Here is a 19,162-nt window from a genome sequence, read left to right on the forward strand (position 1 = left end):
GCCTGAGGAAAACGTCTTGGAAAGATTCTTGTGGCGATATGCCGTCAAATATTCAAATGAAGCATGAGAGAACATGTTCTGTTCTGTACACTGTGTGCAGACATTTATTACCACTTTGGCTTAAAGTTTTGACACATTTCAAAACACTTTAATGTCCAGAGTGATCAGCCAGTTTCTCTTAAAGTCATTGCAATATTCATTCATCTCCCTCTTGCATTCAAACATACCATACACAACACCTCACATACACCTCAACAAATAACTTTTATTTCTTTAACCAGATTAACGTAGCCATCCACACTTGTAACTATATTGTCTGATGTCATAATGTTTTTCTGTCCTGTCTTAATGTTTCCTGACACATCCACCACTGACAACTGTCTTGTTATATGTTCTAATGTCTTTTGTTGTGTTATGTTATATTGTACCAATAAAAAAGAAAAGGCGATTTGAAAAGCAACTCTGAAACTACAGAATATTTGTGCTGCAAATAATACATTTAAAGTCCTTTCTTCACTCAGATTTTGCATGATTGCTCTGTTTTCCTTGTATTTTAATGCTTCAAGAATAAATATTGTTGCTGCTGCTTAGATAAATAAATAAATAAATAAATAAAGCTAATGTGCTATGGAGCATCTCTTGCTGCCTTTTTCCCAACATCTGACATCATTTTCAAAACTGAGATTGTAAATCCTCTGTTGTGCTTTTAGTTGGGTGAAACTACATGCATTTTCTGTATATTTTTGTTTTTTAGAGGAAGTTTATGATCGATGGAACCGTATCCCTATTGCTGTGAAAAAGGAAGCTGAACAACTGTTGAAACTTTGTGCTTTCTGGCTTCCCATTCTGCTGCGTAATGGCAAGTTCAGCACCACAGCTTGCTGGGCTATAGAAATAGGTCTAATCGACTCAAAGTAAGTACAAATATAATTGCTATCCACCAATTAATAACATTTTGATTCTTCAAAGTTTAGACTATTAACAAGTTGTAATTGTCTCCTTCTAGTGACAGAGAAAATCTAACCATGAAGCACATACACAGGATAGAAACATTGGAAGCGATCCTCAAAGCTTTGGAGAAAGGAAGTGTAAGTTGATGTCACAAAACACGTTTTTAGCCATAACTCAAGAATTCATACACTAAATATGACAAAGTTTCACACAAATGTCCAAAAGGATACAATGATGAAGTGATGACATTTCATATCCAAAAGGTCAACTTCACCGTGACATCATAATGCTCTGTAAAAACACTTTTCTGGCCGTTATTCAACGCCATAACTCAGGAACAGAAGAGGAGATTGTGACCATACTTCACATTTGGTCAGATACTGAATTGGTGACACTCATCTTGGGTGCCCACCTTGAAACTGTGGTGATTGTATTGATCTTCTGTGCTGCCCGGTTGAAGATGTGTGTGAAGCGTCCACGTTTTTGAATGTGTAGCTTTTTTGTAGCAACATCCATATCTGAAGCATCGTCTATTGTCATGGCTACAACTTTGTGTTTTTGTGAACTCGTATAAGGACTTTGACTCCGTTTTTTGTTTCTCTCAATGAACGTACACACTAATAGACATACGGTAGAACAAGAATAACAAAGATGAGGCAAGGGGAAAGACAAGGTGTCTTTTAAGCATTTTACATCTAGACTGTAGCAGAACTTTGGTGTTTGTATTTATTGGTTACACAGGCTGTAATGGGTCTACAGTGCATCAGCTTTGATCTAATAGTTCTTGTTTTGTGATTTGTTCTCTGTTCCAGTTGAGAAAGGATCAAACTAAGAATGTTATCTGGATAAGCAACAAGTTTAACTTGGTAAGTCTGAAAAAAGAGATGCTGTGCATTGAATATGTAGATGTTATCAGTTAATAAGAGTGAAGGTTCTCCAATCAATGACAGAGACATGGCTGCCTTTTTCTAGTTTTTGGTTTAATCAGGAGAACAGCAGCTAACAGAACACAACGACCAAGAAATAGAAACCTCTGAACATTTAAATATTAAAAGTTCTGTAGTACTAACGCCTCCAATAGGAGGTGTTTATTCAGCTTGGTTTTTTGAGGCCTTTTATGCTGCTCTTTTGCTGATTGCTTTATTTTGAAATAAATTTCTTAAAAATGGTGCTGGCTAAAATAATAAAAGTACTTTTACATGTAATGCAGTCCAAAGCAAGAAGAAAGCCTGAACAGTAGCATAAAGTTGTAGCGTAAAGTGCAATGATCAGTGGAGATAGTTGACTGGCTCTTTGACAACTTAATCTGATTGTGGCTTTGTATCATTAGCGTTCCCCAGAGGTTCTGGACGAAGCTTTATATTGGTTGGAGCAAACAGGAGACGCTTCTATCAGCTGCCGCATCCGGGAGCTCGGCCATCCAAACACCTGCTTCACAGCCCTGCACCTCATCTTCACAGAGTGTAAGATACAGTCACACTGCTACTCAGTAATGCACCTCAGGCCTCTCTGACATTTACAGAAACTATTTTATACAAAAATATCTAGTAGTTCAAGTGAAGGGACAATAACATAACAGGCTTGAGCAGTTAGAGGATTCAGTGTCAATGCAATTTTATAAATTCTGTTTACTTATATAACTACATTTCATCTATTTTAAAGCAAAGAAATGTGCCTTGTGTCATCAGTTGTCCAAACACAGAAGCCTGTAGAACTTGTATGTAGATTGTTGGAATATGCTTTCATTCAATTAGTGTTTATTTTCAGGGTGAATGAACACAAACTCCTCTTTTACTTTCAATCAGATGCTCAGTATATCCGGGAAATGGGTAACAATTTGGAGAAGACAATGAGGGCACTGAAGCGGACAACCACTCAACCGCCAGACAGTCGAATAGAGGTAAGACTCACTAGCATTCTCTACACTAGGGCTGGGAAATTAATCATAAAGTAACCGATATTATGACTCTCTAACTGACTTAATTTTATTCACATCGACATATTCGATAAAATGATCCCTTCATACAGAATGTCCACCTGTAGTTCAAAGCAATGTTATTACCCAAACGTGTCCAGTGAAGACAAAATAACTGAAGTATTGGAGAAATGCAGTTCGGGGTGGGTGCAGATGTTTCAGACGCAGCCAGTCTGTGAGACAAACATTAAAATTGTGTCACTGTAAAAGATGAGACGACAGAAACTTAAAAGTATTACTCAAATAAAAAATTACTTATTTTGATATTCGCAAGATATGTTAAACAGAGCCATATTTTACATTAATTTCCTGTTTTGACAAATACCTAGAAGTGTTCTTAACTACTGAATATGGTACATAAATACGACAAAGTCATAATCCAGGTTGTTGTCCAGTACAAATATCTAATAAGAGCTCCACTGTCAAACTTTGAACAGATCATCACGGATTAAATATTTTATTTATCCTGTGTCCAAATGTTTGTTTAAATTTGAATAAAATGTGTCTACCCTCATCCCTAAATGTTTTTTTCTTGTTCCTGTGGAAAAAAACAAACTTTGGTTTGTCATCTACCTCATCTAGAGAAGTGAAGAAATGAAGAAGAAAGGAAATGAGAGCTTTCAGAAAAATCAGTATGAAGAAGCTGTGAAGTTTTATTCCAAAGCCATCAAATATTAGTAAGTTTTAATATTTTAATATTTTCTTTTGGTGTCTTTTTTCAGTCTTGAAACTTGAATGTTTATTGGTGTTTAAAATGTTATATGGAGTTGTTTTACAAGTCTGAGTCACCAGTTTATAAGGTTCACCTGTGCATGTACATACAATTAATCCCAATCTTAGTAAAGTTTATGTATTTCCATTTTTGTTGACAGTTAATTTATACATGAAGGGGACAGATAGAAACACCTCTCGTTATAATACAAATCCACCACTGACTACCGCCTTAAAAGTGACTGAAGCAGCTGAACTGGCTAAATTAACATCGTCGACACAGTGGGGTTCTTGCAGGTTTATTGTTTCCTACTGGTTTATCTAATAATTAATTGTTAAATGTGTACTAACTGAATGTATTTCTTCTCCATCCAGCCCTGACAACCACAAATTGTATGGAAACAGAGCCTTATGCTATATCAGAAGTGAGAAATATTTGTAAGTACCACATCAGACTTCTCATTCTCTTTATTTGTAAATAATTGAAACAGCCAGTATAAGTACAAAGTTTTTTTGAGCCCTTCAGAGTTAAAGATTTCCATTGTCATATTTTGAAACCGTAATTAAAAGTGATGGTCCAAAAGCATCAGTAGAGAAAGATAGATGAGTGTTAATAAAGAGAGCAACATTACTACATTATTACACCTTTATTAAGCGTCTCAGACTAGGAAATCCATCCTCCCTGGCCAAAAATTCTCAGTGATACTTTTTTTGGTCCTGATTTTAGGACAAAGAATAAAAGCATTTTATCATTGTTCTGAAGTTTGGAAATGACAACGCCAGTATTTAGAGGCGATAATGTGTGTCGAAGAAATCATTCAAGTCCTGTTCAGAAGTTTGCTGTAGTTTAGGTGGTTTTATTGAAGCATGCCGGCACACTGGTGAACTTATTGACAGAGCAGATCTGAGTTGATGAGCTGACTCAGACAAAAAATAGCTGGGAACAAAAGGCAAGGAAGGGTAGTGGTGGTGGGGGGAGGTGGTAATCAGAGCTTAGGATGTGACACACACTTTGTAAATGATAAGATCGAGGCCAAACCAGCAGGGGACAGGAAGATGCTTCCAGATGTCACGCAATTAGCAAGTCTGCACTGCCAAGATGTGTATTTCTTCATCATGTGTTAGCTGGCAGTTGGTCTTCAGGCGGAGACAGTTGATGACACAGTAAATGATAAAGGGGCTGCATGTATGTAGCGCCTTTCTAGTCTTCTGACCTCTAAAAGCACTTCATACACACACATTCATACGCTGATGGCACAACCTCCGGGAGCAATTTGGGGATCAGTATCTTGCCCAAGGACAGTTTGACATGTGGACTGGAGGAGCCGGGGATTAAACTGCCGATCTTCTGATTAGTGCTCTACCTCCTGAGCCAGTCGCACATGTTTTAGGAAAGTTCGAAGCTCATTAAAAGATGCCGTTACAATAAATTTCAGAGGGAGACATTTTTTTTTTGAATGACTTTGTGCAAGATACAGATGAGAAAACACGCTGTTCCTGCAGAAACTGACATCCTCACAAACTTTACGCTTCTTTGTAACGGGGAACTGTGATGATTCTGTCAGGACCAACAGTTTGAGCCATAATAAATCAAACTTTGATCAACTCAAGGGTCCTATGTGAGAGTGGACTAGAACTTGTATTTTGAACACTATTGCTGTGTCTGAAGTCACAAACGTCAACAAAACAAAAAATATCATTGTCAAACTCTCTCCCAGGAGTCGTTCTTCTCTGTTGAAAGTGAATCAAGGAAGCTACGAATGATTCTGAAACACTTGATAAAAAGTAGCCCAGTGTCAGTATGAGTCACGCAGTAGAGCAAGAGTGAACTTTTAGCTGTTGCAGGAAATGTGATTTTTTTTCCCTCTAATTTTAATGGCTCATCTTAAGAAATGTTTTAATCCAAACATGAATTTTTGATTTTACAGAAAAGCGGTTGGTGATGGAAAACGTGCTACTCTCATAAAACCACTCTGGGCAAAGGTACTCATCTCTTTTATGATCCCAACACAGTAATGTAGGAAGAAAGAAAGTGAAATATACTGAAAAAGTGACCCTGATCCTACATTTGAAGAAGTTAAGTGTGTCATGAGCTGATCAGCTCATGACATCCTTAACTTAACATCCGTTTGAACACCATGGCAACGAACAAAGCTTTGAAGCATTCGGTTCAGCCCTATATGACATGAATTCTTTGATCCCAGTTATTTTGTGTACAAATTTGTATTTTTGTTCTTTATTCTGTAATATATTTTCAATGTTATTTGCTTTTGAGAGAGCTCTTCATAATACCCAATGCATATAGTGTTAGTTTCAATGTATCGTATTATTGATATTGATTTGAGACAGGCTTGAAAATATGTACTGATCTACTGGTTGTAGCTAAACCCATAGGTGGGACTAAAAGTATTTATTCAGTGACACACACCGGAGTCTGTTTTATACCTTTGAACTTGAAGTTGAGCCAATCTGGGCTCAAAAAGTTGTACTACAACACAGACACAAGTGAAATGTATATACATTCATGGTCCACAGATGATGAATCGTTATGACTTTGGTGATCCCTTAACTTTTCCTTTCGCACCATTATCGGGTCAGAGTTTTAATTTTCCCAATACTCAAAAATGTACTGCCTGTCAGTAACTGATATGTCAAACAATAATTATGATTAGGAAGTGAAGGCATGTGAATGTTTTGTTTGCAGGGTCACTACCGATACTGTGAAGCCTTGTTCTCCATGGGAGAAGTCAACATGGCGATCGAAGCCAACAAGTCAGCCCGGAATCTGTGTAAAGATGATAAAGAGTCAATCAAAGAACTGGAACAGCAACACATGAAATTCATTGGCGATTACCTGAAACGGAAAGAGTCCAGAGAGGTCGCTGGAAACACGACTGACTCACGACAACAGTCTGGAAAAGCTGTTAATAAGATTAATGCAGCAGCAGCACCGCACAAAAAGGTTAGTGACTCTTTTGTTCGTTTTATATTTCCCCAACAATAATTCAATAGATATCAATGTTAATCAATGTTATCAGTGACTAACTGAAAATACGGAGCGCCCCATTGAGACAGTAGGTCACTAAATGAATGTGTGATTAGTCCAATCCAAAAGAACTGATATATTTGGGTCTAGAGCCACAGTGAGTAATTGATTAGCTGACCTAAAGGAAATTAATTGGCAACTGATCACAATTAATTGTAATCAGGATTTTTCAGTTAATTGAGAATATAATCAATAAGTCCTAAATGGGACAAACATGGTACAATCTCTGAACTGAAGAGTGTTTTAGGTCATATTAACATGGAGGATAAATATCAGTCTGAAAAAGCTCTTTGTAACTAAAATAGGTGAAAGAAGAGATTTAAGCCTTTTGTTTTGTTAGCATGGCGGCTCTGTCGATGGCAGTGTCGGTTGGTCCGCCCACCATGTTTTTGTCCAGATGAAATATCTCAACTACTGTTTGATAGATTGGCATGAAATTTGTACAGGCATTCATGTTCCCCAGAGGATGAATCCTACTGAATTTGGTGATCTCTTGACTATTTCTGCAGCTGCATCATCAGGTCAAAGTTTTTACTTGACTCAGTATCCTACTGGTTAAGACACAGGCCATACAACCGCAACGTCTGCATTTCAAATGACTTTGATGATCACCTCACTTTTCCTATAACGCTAGTTTCATACACACATTCCCGCCCCCCTCTGGATGAATTGTAATAACTTTGTTGATCCCCTAACTTTTCATCTGGTACCATCATCAGGACAAAATTTCATTTTGTACAACAATTTGGTTGAAGACCAAATGCCTGCAAAACTGATGACATCAGCACGTTAGCATGTTGATATTAGCATTGAGTTCAAAGCACAACCCCACAGAGCTGCTAGCGTGGCTGTAGACTAAAAAATTGTCAGTGTGAAGAGACAACTTTTACTACTTAATTGGCACATTTGTCAGTTTGTGTGGACATTAGCAGAGGTTTGATGATGTTCAGAGTTGATAATGAAATTGTTGTGTGTTGACAGCTCAGCGGGGCTGTAATGAAGAAGCCGACCCAACAAGGTAAGTTTGTTATAACAGCCTTTCTGATGCAGTTTTTTTGTTTTTTTTAATCCAGGTTCAGATCCTGGTAGCAGTAAACAAACAAACAAACACAATTTTGTGTCTTTTGAGGCTGAAGCTCACTGTATCAAAAGAAGCTGCTAGCTGCCGTCTCCCCATAAGTGTCATGTTTGTACAAGGAGGTGGTTGTTCTTGAAGGGTGAGTGCTATGCTTCCGTAAAAATGCTAACCTGCCATCACGGGCCTGGACAGAGTTAATGCCATATGAGCATCACCGCTCACTTGTGCATTCCCCGTTTGGGACGTGCGCTGTGAGCAATGGCAGCGACTATTTACTTAGCCAGTGTGACTTCAATAGCCTATTATATATATATGGAAGCCGAGAAAGAGCGGGCCTTCACGCGCCGCCTTCCCCCGTGTTTTAAATTGAACAGCAGAAGTGAAAACTGGATTTATCAAAATGCTGAAACCTTCTGGAAACAACCTGCTGAAACGAGCAGACACATTATTTGCCTCAAAAAGATAGAACGCACCCAATAAGTTATGCTGTTTACTCTGGCATCATGTTGGCTAAAATGTTGGTGATATTCTTATGTAAACAAACACGCATGTAAACACAATGGGCAATATCGAGGTCAGCAAAAATGATCAAGGTCATGTCCATATATTGTATGATAAGTCAATATATGGACATGATAATTTGGATAATTACCATATCATACGAAAAGTCGATGACTTAATTATCATGAAAGGCCTCTGTATAGTGTCCTGTAGTGTGTTTTTTATTATTTTATATCCGTTTTAGAGATAAAATGCAGGTTCGGGCCTCCATCCCGGTGTTTTGAATCAACTTGGAACATCCTTAACTCTGAGTATTAAAGAGTACTCAGAATTGTAGTAATTGATTTAGCCAACAGAAGCTGATAACAGATCTCAGTGGATTTTATTCTCATGACATTATTATCATCATAAAAACTTAATGGCAAATATTCTCTCTGCAGTGAAAAAAGAAAGGACCCCACAGGCAGATGGCAACACTAAAGACTCTAAACCATCAAGGAGGTCAGTGGAAGTTCTGTTTCCAGTATCGGTGTTCATGAATCATGTCACACCTTTTTAAATTATTTAAGTTAATTCCACTAGGACTGCAATTTTCCTCCTCTACTTACTGTTATTGATTTAAAAAATGCATGAAACCTGCGCAGATGTTGAGAAAAGGAACGCTGGAGCTATTGATGACGATGTACTTTGGTTTTTTGGTGACTGTACTGAGAGATAAATCCTAGTGTGAAAACTATAATTTGAATAAAATTATAAACAGATGCAAATCAAATCATTACAACATTTTTCTCTTCAGTTTGTTCCTACAGTATTAAGATATTTAACTCTGCGGCCATTTTAATTAGATGTGAGTTTTCCTTTTGAATAATTTTCAAAGGAAGTGATGGGGCCCATAATCCACAGTGTGTCCACACAGTCATTTTATGCAAAAATGCATTTAAAAAGTTTATCTGAAGCTTATACGAGGCTTCAGCAGTCTGAGTTAGTCATATCAAGTGGATATTTGCCACATTTACAGTTTTTTAGCATCAAATTCCTTCTTTGTGTTTCCCTGCTGAGCTGCATTGGCCAGATGGCCAGTAGGTAGGAAGGACAGGAAAATGAGATTAAATACTCAAACAAGAAGTTTTCTGCTATTGATTGTTTTTAATTATTGTTTTTAATTTAATTATTTAGCAGAGTGGCAGAAAGTGTTTTGGCTACAACTGGGATTGTATAGCTGATTAAAAGTTCTGTACTTCCAGTGAGTCTTTTCCAAAGAATGGAAAAGGAGACTCAAACCCTGCAAAGAAGAAATCAAAGAGCAGAAATGGTTCGTCTGAAGATGAGGTAAGGCTGCATTCATGTGTCACTGCATTTTACATATGTAGTCAAGAATATATTTAAATTATTTTTGTAAGGAGCTCTGCTCCTGTTATGAAGACAGATGCATGACGCAGCATCATGTGAATATGATGCTGTATCATGAGCGGCAACATTCAGTGTGCTGATGAGTCAATCCACAGAAAATAAATCAGCAGGAATTGTTTTTTAAGGAAATACACCAAAAATTTGCTGGTGTTAGCTTCTAAAGTGTGAATAAGCATAAAAACAGGGGCTTGTGTCAAAAGAAACCTCTGGATGCACTGTTATTTGGCTTGCATATTAATCTCACTTTAGCTGGATGAATGTAGCCACAACTTGGAAATATATTATGTTATTAGCTGTTATTTAAGTCATAACAATATCACTGAATGAAATGGCTGATGTGCTGTGATGTGTGTTCTCTTTTAAAATCAGAAAGTGGCTGATACTAAATCAGATGTGTGTAGAGAGTTGAGATCTATGGTGCATGACGCCCATACCGCCCTGACCGACCTCCGCAGCCGGAACGCTGAGCAGGCCTTCAGCAGGGCACTGGCCTTAGTGGATACCAGTACACCCAAGGTAATCATACCAGTGCCAAAGCTCAAGTACTTTCTGCTGTTCCACAAGTTATTTGTGAGCAGATTGAGGTAATTATCTAGTGTGTGTAGATTTTTTTTATGTATTGGATTGTTGTAGACATTATGTAGATGTGTGTTCCAAAAATAAAACCAGGCAACTTTATGCACAAAATACATGAGAGGACTTACAAATTTAAATTCAGCTGCACAAATTTCCTATTATTGATTCTCACAGGGGAAATTCACTTGTTACAGCCCCTCAAAATAACAAGAAAAAGAGTGAGTGAGTGATAAATAAAAACCATATTAATAAAAGCTACTGTATTTACACTGTATCACATGTATAGATATGACCAGCAGTGATAATACACACGGTGTGGAGCATTTTACTAAAATATTGCACTGGAAATTTGATAATTGCACAAAAAGAAAATGGGATAAAGTCTTACTGCACAAGGGTGAGACATAAGATAAATATGATGATAAATAAATGACAAAATGATAAATAGATGGATAAATAAGACATATTGCCTGAGATATAATGTGCTAAGTAACTGTGATGTTATAAGTGGTGGGTGAAGGTGACAGAGACAATAGTTTGTTTGACTGTTTGTCCACGAGGCACCGCCCAGACAACTGTTTCACTTTTGTAATTTATTTCCAGCGGGAGACGTTTTGTTGCAGGCCGTCCTCCCTCTCTTTCTCTACTGATGTTTCCTGTCAGTCGACACTATCAACTATCAAATGCAGGCAAAAAAATGTTTCAAAAATATCATGAAAAACCTGTGAATTTATCCTGCTTTGACAGTGGATAATTTGTTCTCTTATGTTGTGGGATTTTTGTGTTCACATTTTCACATGTCCTCTTAAATTATCAGTTGCAGTTTAAGAACCGCATCAAGGTTTAAAGTTAACTGCTAATGGGTTTGCAGTGAGCTGTAAAAGACACAAGAATAATACGTTTGCCTTTTGCTTTTTTCAGGAATTTGGACTTTCCACTCTGGATGTGCCATTGTTGCTGTTTGGCCGTGCATCTGCCTTGACGGAAATCGGCCAGCCTGAGGTAACTCACAGATAGTCTTGTTAGAGGCGGAAGGCAAAAGCTCATCTGTTACACTATTTATAAGATTAAAAACTTATCCTGCCCATATCATGACTCACATACAAGGCAAAAATGTGACTTTTACACATTAGGTCTATGTCTGTGGAGTAAATAATGTGGATAGATTGCTGAGAACCTTGATGCAAAAATTAGTTCAATAATGAAGACAAAAAAAACAATGTTCCTGAAACGACTAAAGCCTTTATGACATAGAGGTCTCATTTACCACTGTCCCATGTTGACATACAGACAAGCGCCAACTGCGAGCTTTATGAATAACCGCACCTATTTGTCCGGAAGTGACAGGGAAGGTTGTCAGTAACACTGTACCTCAATTGTTAAAGCTGTGTTCGCATTACATCTGTTGGGCCGTGGCTACAAGTTTGGCTATCAGCAATAATTAATGATTATCAAAGATAATTGTTAATTATTAAAATCAATAAAATTATTAATAAGAATTAAAAATGGGGCACCACCCAAATCACCATATCAGTAGTTAGTTATGGTTAAATGATTTGGAGTTCTTTACAGAGCAGGGGTTGGCAAAACTCATTCTTGTGCAACATTAAAACAGACAACAGGTATATCCAAAAGCATTTATTTAACAAAGGGTAAAAGCAACACACAATGCTAATCTAGCTAAGTGTACCTATATACAAGTGTGAGTGTGCGTGTGTGTAGGGAAGACAATAGCAAGATGGCTGCAGTCACCTGGTGGCTGAGCACATGGCATGCCAACAATTTGGCTGATAAAGGGAACTACAGAGATAAAAGGGCCAGACCATGTGGTGTCTTGAACCACATGTGCTGCCTGAACCAAAGTTTACCAAACAAGGTTTTAACCTCTTAACTGTGTGGTTCTCTATTCAAGGCCAATTGGTGTATGCTAAAGGTGCCAGGTTAAAATGAGGTTAGTTGCATGCAAGGCCTAGTTACTGGATGTAACATGTGTTAAGCCTGCTAACATTAACCAAGTGGTGTGGCTATGCAGTAACCTGACTATAAGCAACAAGGACATCACAACAACAGTTCAATGTATAGCCTTAACCAAATCAATACAAGGACAGTACATTGTTTGAGTTAAACATTCTTGCTTAGCTGTACTATGCCTCACTGTGTTGCTAGGCTATGCCCAGTTGTTACCAGTCCATGAAGGAAGAGATGCTTTGTGGCGTTCTGCTTTGTAACCGGTGAATCCGTGGGTGAGTCAGGCTGAGAAGGCTTCGGCTCTGAAGCTGAAAGATGCAGGCGTTGCTGGGGAGACAGCACTCCAGTCGTACAGAGGGCCCAGGTCACTCCTTTGTGCAGAGTTAGCGGCAAGCTAACTCCATTTCGCGGCTCCTGTACTTGTTAAACTGGCCAGCAGATTTGTGTGTTAGCTGCTGGCACAAGGCAGGCTCTCACGTCCTCTGCTGTAAAGAAGACTGTGTGTGTCTGCTGTGAGCAGGCCACACAAGAGAGCAGAGAGCTGCTCTAGCAGCTGCTGGAGGTGTGAAAGAGCAAGCAGCTGCTCCTGCAGCTGAAGGAGAAAGAGAGCAAGGAGCTGCTCCTGCTGCAGCTCGTGGAGAAAAGAGAAAGATAAGAGGGGAATCTCTAGTTTTGATAACCTGGATCCATGGGTGAAGCTTCACACTTTGGGTGCGGACCCCCAGGGGTCAGGTTTCTTGGAGTCTTGAAACATGTGGTAAACTGTGGTCCACATGTAGTCCCAGCACATCTTACCTTTATACCATGAGTGGTCAATTGGGTTTCACCTGAAGAAATTGGTTGATGTCTGATCATAGCCATTGATTGTTGTCCAGCCGATTTAACTGTTACTCTATTGGGTAAAATGTGTGTCCAACTGGTCAAATTAAGTTCAGCTCTTTTTTTTCCTCACACATCAGCACCTGATTGTGACTTATTCGACTGTTTGTCTCAACTTTTCTTTTTTCCCTGATGTTGTGACGTGCTACTCTGATTAATTACTGCAAATTGAATGCACAATGTGATCTATCTACAGCAGGTTGAATGCTTAAAACAACCTTTTTCAAGTCATGGTGGTATTATATGGGCAGGATATTTGGAGCCTTTATAACTGTATAAATGAAATGAACTGTCTCAGTCTTTACATGTGTGGTTGCTTTTTGAAACAGGAACTTGCAGAAGCTCAAAAACTTCTGGAGAAGATCAAATCATTTGAGGAGAGGACGTTTCAGTGTCTGGTTTACTACGCTGTTGGGAAGGTGTATGTCAAAGAGAACAGGTACTGTGGCTCCCAGTCTTGTGGTGTTTTGTCTCGTCCATTTAGATTTTGTGCTGTTTCAAACTGTACAACCATCGTGTCTCTTCTTTGAACAGGTTTGCAGTTGCTCTGGAACAGTTTTCAGATTCCCTGCAGATGGTCAAGAATCAAATAATACCGGGTAAACTCACCTGGCCTTTAACAAAAGAGATTGTTGAAGAAACGCAGCAAGACTATTTCAAGGTATGTTGTCATTAATCATATGTTTTATATCTGACAAACCATTTTAAGTACATTTTTAAATATTATTCAGGTAGCATGTAAGTTTTTGTATGTAGGACAACATCCAGTGTCTTTAAGTATTTACATCCCCTCACTAATTACACTGATACTAATAAGATTTTTTGACACTGATGAACAGACTTAAACACATAGCTCTTGGATTGTATCTCTATTACAGTATATATATGTATATAGTATTCACCCCATTTGCTATGACACCGAAATCATCTCTCAAGTGTCATAATATGAATGGAGATCACCTATGTGTAATCGAGGGACAGTTGGGTGATATATCAAATTAATTTGATGAATTGCAGTTTTTGTGTTTGCACACTTTGTAATAACTTGTCTCTTCACATTGCAGACATTTAACCAAGTTCACAAAAATAGTTATTTTCAGACAAAAAGAAACATAAAACACTAACAACTGTGATGTGAATAGTTCTAGTAATCCCATTTCTCTGAGTTGAAATATGTATGATGAGATTGCACCTACATATTATGGTGTTGTATTTTGTGAAGCACGTCGTAACTGGTTTTGAAAGGCACTACAGAATAAAGGTTTACTTACTTTACTAGTTTGCTAGATGTTTTTTGGCATTAGGCTTCTCTCTTCAGTGTCAAAAAATGCAAATAATGCTTTTGTTGTTCAGTATTGTAAAAAAAGGATAAATAGTCTTTCATGGGCATTATATATATTTAAATATGTTTATCCATATCAATAAACTGAAACAATGGAAAGCATAAATCAAGCACTTGATTCAAGTAAAATGTCATACTGCATCTATGGCTCACATTTCACTTATTCTAAGTTTGACTTGTGTTTTCTGTTTTTAGGAAATTCTTGAGAGTGCTATAGAGTTGTGCAAATTTCCGCCTATTCCTGATGCCATTTGTCGACATGAGAAATGCCATGGCCATTTGAAAACGGAAATCTATTTCACTGACCCAGATTTTAAGGTAAATGGCGGCAGTTAAACAAAGATCACAAATTTTAAAGATTAAAAGTACTGACATAATTCAAACTAATGTGCTTCTTTGTGCAGGGCTTCATTCAAATACGCTGCTGTCAGAGTTGCGTCATTGAATACCACATCACCTGTTGGAAAATGCTCAAGACATCATCCTTCTTTGAAAAGAATGAAAAGGTTACAATTACATTTTGTCCTTTGGCAGACACTTATCCAAAGTGACTTACAAACAAGGCAAGACAATCAAGGGTTAGAGGACAGTGACTCTGAAGGACCACAAACTCACAAGTAGCTGACCTGGTACAAGTGCAGTGAGAGTTTTTTGTTGTTGTTGCTGTTTTTTAAATATATAAAGTAAGAAACAACAGGAAGTGCATAAGAAATAACATAAAGATTAGCGAAATTTAGATTTCATAAGTGCATTTCTTTTTGCTCAACCTTTGGTAAAGCTAAAATTTAGCTGTATTTCAAATAGCTACATTTTTTCATTTTGGACAGAGAGGGTAGCTGTTGAAATTGTTTATTTACGTGTTATATTTGTGTTGCAGGAGTTCCTGCAAGAAGCGTGTTTGACTCCAGACTGTGTCGGTCAAATCTGTAGTATCAGAATCTTTGGTCCAACAGGCCTGGTAAAATGTAAGGTAAGGATGTTCAGTGGAGGTGAATTTGGCTCTTAGACTTCCTATGCTGGTTTATCACATGAACAATGTTGACCTGAGTTGTTTCTCTTTTCAGTTTGAAGTTGCCATCACTAAACCTCAGACTCCAAAGAAGCCAAGAGTGAATCAGAAATGTACAAGGTGAGGCTGCAGTCAAATAACAGTTGATGCTGAGTCATTATGACGATATGAAAATATGAAGCAGCTGCCAGAAGAGAGGGTAGTTTTCTCTCTCAGTGCAGCTTCTTACACTCTTTAACGTGTTTTGATTTCAGCCTTTTTTGGCTAATTATAGAAAAAAAAGATAAAATCACTAGCAATTATTGAACTACATATGCATAAGTTTGATATGAGTCATTCAATTTGCCAAATAACTCATACGTTTCCGTATTCTGTCATAATGAATTAATAATTTGCGTATCAATTGGAATTTGATAGCCAAACATAGTAAAATGCTCAATACCCTTTTAAAAGTTTATTTTTTCAGTTCAGTCATTAATTCATTTATTTATAGACAGATTAAAAATGAGTTAAACTAATAACCCATTCAGACAGACATTGACACAGATTAAAGTGGGAATTGCTTGAGTCTTTCTAAACAGATAAAAATGGCGTAAGGGATATCTCTATGGTCTAAGGCTGGTGACCTTTGTTGCATGACATCCTCTCTCTCTCCTCATATCTATGTTCAGCTATTGAAAACAGACAAAAAGGAACTGTCTTTAAAAAAGCACACATACTTATAAATGATGTCTTCAGTTGATGCGCTTACAGCAAAAAGCATCATGAGCAGCACTAAGTACCTGACAAGTACTTTACTCTAAATAACGACTTTTTCCTTTTAATTATCAGTGTCAAGAAGTTAAAATCAAAGGAAGAACGCAGACTCAAGAGGAAGCAGCATAAGCAGTCATTTCAAGATAACTTGACTATCAGGGACGAGATTCTGCTGCAGAAAGATGACTCAGCAACCCACAGTCAACAGAAAGGTACTGCTTCTAACTTTATCACAATTGCTGGTGGTGTCGCGTCAAGCTGCAGACCTTTCCACTGATTTCCTGTCATCTCTCCACTGTTGGCTATCTAATAAAGGCATAAATCATATGATGATAATAGTAACTTTTCATTTAAAAACTTTAGGTTACCAGGGTAATCCCGGTTCTCTGAAACCCAACTGAGATATCTCACTTTGGGAAGCACCATCTGGAGTGACCAATCATGAAAGCTCCAGTACCACTATGTCTGTCAGGAGACAGACCAGTCATCTGCAATTTCATGGCCCGTCCCCCCTTTATAAATGCCTGTGGTGCCCCACACAGCATTCTCAAGCATATTGCTTCCACGTACCCTACATATGCAAGCAGAGCAGTGTTGTGAGATACCTCACTCGGGTCCAGAGATTTGGGGTTACCCTGGTAACCAAATGTTCTCTTTCAAACCTTGCTCGGTATCTCACTATGGGATTTGTGGCCTACTCCTGAATAGCACGCTCCGAAACCCAGAACACCTTGAACCAGGAGGGTTGACACCATGAGCCCTCCCCATGGGCTAGCACAAGGGTTGGGTACCATTCACATTTGAACCGAAACTGCTATGGTACCTGGAATTCAGTACTGACTTATTTCAGTTCTAAGAAATAAGTCCAAACTTCTCAACAACTTCAACATTATTTATTTAGAATATTTTGTTGTGTAAGGTAGGACAAACAATAATAAATCAATAACAAACACGGTAAAACAAAAGGTAAAACAGCACCTGTTGCAGATGTGCTGTTTGCCCAAAATGTACCAAGAGCCCGACGTCGACGATGTCGACCTTCATCAAACATCTCGATGCGGCTGTTTCTGTTTGTACTTTTCCTCTCTGCAGTATTTCTAACTGATCTGCTTAATGACAGCAGCACATCATCAGACTGTGGGCCAGTCTGTGTAATGTTAGGGAGCATGTGCCTCCTGCAGGTTTATATAAGTCACTGCTGTCAACTTGTCTGCCCTGACCAAAACACGACAAAAATGTTTGCCAGGAAAACTGGGTAATTTAGGTAATTTATATGAGCATGACAGAGCCTTGGGGGGCCAGATCCCATTCACAGACCTCACCTTGAATACAGCTCCCCACCCTGTCAATGAAGCATCTGTTGTCACTGTTCCCAAGGGAGTGCCGGTGGTGAACACCCATGTTTCTCCATTGATGGAGAGTCAAGAGATATTCTGAGGTGCTAGTGAAATTTCTGTGTTCAATCTTGTGAAAGAAAAGCCAAAAAAGAAACAGAACTTATTTTGAGGCCCAAATACTCTGTATTCTGACTGGGAGATAAGAGATTGATACTGAAGCCCAACCGGAGAGGCTGCTTAATCTTGTCTTGAATCTGGGGCCCTTAAAACTCCTACTGCATCCTCTCGCCACCATAGCTGCAAAGCCCGGTTTAGGTTGCAGTGGTGGGTGAGGTGTTGTCTTGTGGGGAAGGCAGAGATCAAAGGCCTCCCTCTGCTTATTTCTCAGGTTGCTAGCCTACTGCATAGAGGTAAGAGCCTCCACAAATAAGCCCTTAGCTTTTGATGGGTCACATGGGGAATCCATTAAGACCTGTTCATCCTGGTCTGGCAGGCTGGAGAGATTTAGCCACAGCAGTCTCTCCCCAGCCACAGCCCTGAACTGCAGCTCTAGACTCATGGGGGATAAGGTCTGTAACAACACATATCTCCTCCCAAAGAGCTGGACTTGGAGAGCCCTTATCTAAAATGTGGCCCATGTCCTTGAACAGCTCAACTTGGTACATTGTAAGCAGGATGACCACATTTAGGTTTTTGACAGACTGGGCTACTGACTTGTACACTTTTTGGTACACGGAGGCAGTGAAGTGCTCTTGCCCAGGAGTGTGGGTCCGGTCGAGGGTGGACCAGTTGTTAGGTTGGAGATGGTACACTAACGACTGCTCCACTACCACACCTGAACCTTGCTTTTGGTAATATCCAGGCCAGAGTAACCCTTGATGGAACTCTGTGCCGGACCAGTTTTTCCCCATATCATTTTATATCCTAAATGCGCACGGGAATGGAGGGCATGAGCTGCTTTAAGTAGACCTGACAAGAAGATTTTCCCATTGTATAAATCCCTCTCGTCCCACTTGTCGGGTCGCTGCCCGTTTACAGACCTCGTGCAAGTCTAATTCATGGGGAGCAGAGGAAGGCTCCGCCTCCCTACTGACAGAGCTGCCTGGCTGCGACGTCTGAGTTGGGGGAAGAATGACATCTTCATCAACTCCTTATTCTTATCGCTGAGGAGATCCAGGTTAACACCATCCTTGTCCTCCTCTCTGCCACCATGCTCCTTCTCTGAGTCAAGGAGCTGGCTGAACAGAGGGGGAAATTCCGCATTGGGGTCCTCCACCATATCCCCCCAGCAAGTGCTAGACGTAGTTTGCTGATCTCTTGGCTTTGTTGCAGTGTAAGAAAAGCAAGGGTCAGCTTTGGGGCTGCCGAGTCCACTCGGAGTCCACAAGCGATGCCTGGGCATGCTTAACTCCCATACATGCTAGGGGTATGGGGGTCCCTCCCGAGATGGTTAATCCACATGCAGCTGGGCAAGAGCAGAATGTCCTCAACCTTGTTGCCACCAGTGTTCCCCTTGAAAGATGCAGTGGTTGCCATAGCTGACTTAAAAACCTTGATGGCTAACAGCAGTAATGGCTAGCTTTTTCTAAAGGCAGTTAGAATCAGGTAGAGGTCCGCTACAAG

General features: G+C 39.1%; 1 protein-coding gene across 1 annotated transcript in view; it reads left to right on the top strand.

The window, feature by feature from the left end:
• Window positions 1-19,162, top strand: part of LOC137195932 (E3 ubiquitin-protein ligase TTC3-like) — a 40,200-nt gene that overhangs the window by 2,689 nt on the left and 18,349 nt on the right. The window contains exons 5-25 of the mRNA XM_067608659.1: window positions 755-914; window positions 1,007-1,088; window positions 1,764-1,817; window positions 2,282-2,414; window positions 2,757-2,851; window positions 3,509-3,603; window positions 4,013-4,075; window positions 5,566-5,620; window positions 6,342-6,599; window positions 7,665-7,701; window positions 8,703-8,763; window positions 9,507-9,591; window positions 10,042-10,188; window positions 11,170-11,250; window positions 13,425-13,534; window positions 13,630-13,756; window positions 14,633-14,755; window positions 14,842-14,943; window positions 15,315-15,407; window positions 15,502-15,566; window positions 16,278-16,414. Of these exons, the coding sequence (XP_067464760.1) occupies window positions 755-914; window positions 1,007-1,088; window positions 1,764-1,817; window positions 2,282-2,414; window positions 2,757-2,851; window positions 3,509-3,603; window positions 4,013-4,075; window positions 5,566-5,620; window positions 6,342-6,599; window positions 7,665-7,701; window positions 8,703-8,763; window positions 9,507-9,591; window positions 10,042-10,188; window positions 11,170-11,250; window positions 13,425-13,534; window positions 13,630-13,756; window positions 14,633-14,755; window positions 14,842-14,943; window positions 15,315-15,407; window positions 15,502-15,566; window positions 16,278-16,414 (2,163 nt within the window). The remainder of the gene's footprint in view (window positions 1-754; window positions 915-1,006; window positions 1,089-1,763; window positions 1,818-2,281; window positions 2,415-2,756; window positions 2,852-3,508; window positions 3,604-4,012; window positions 4,076-5,565; window positions 5,621-6,341; window positions 6,600-7,664; window positions 7,702-8,702; window positions 8,764-9,506; window positions 9,592-10,041; window positions 10,189-11,169; window positions 11,251-13,424; window positions 13,535-13,629; window positions 13,757-14,632; window positions 14,756-14,841; window positions 14,944-15,314; window positions 15,408-15,501; window positions 15,567-16,277; window positions 16,415-19,162) is intronic.

This window comes from Thunnus thynnus, chromosome 13 (genome assembly GCF_963924715.1).
Source record: "Thunnus thynnus chromosome 13, fThuThy2.1, whole genome shotgun sequence".
Classification (NCBI taxonomy): Eukaryota; Metazoa; Chordata; class Actinopteri; order Scombriformes; family Scombridae; genus Thunnus; species Thunnus thynnus.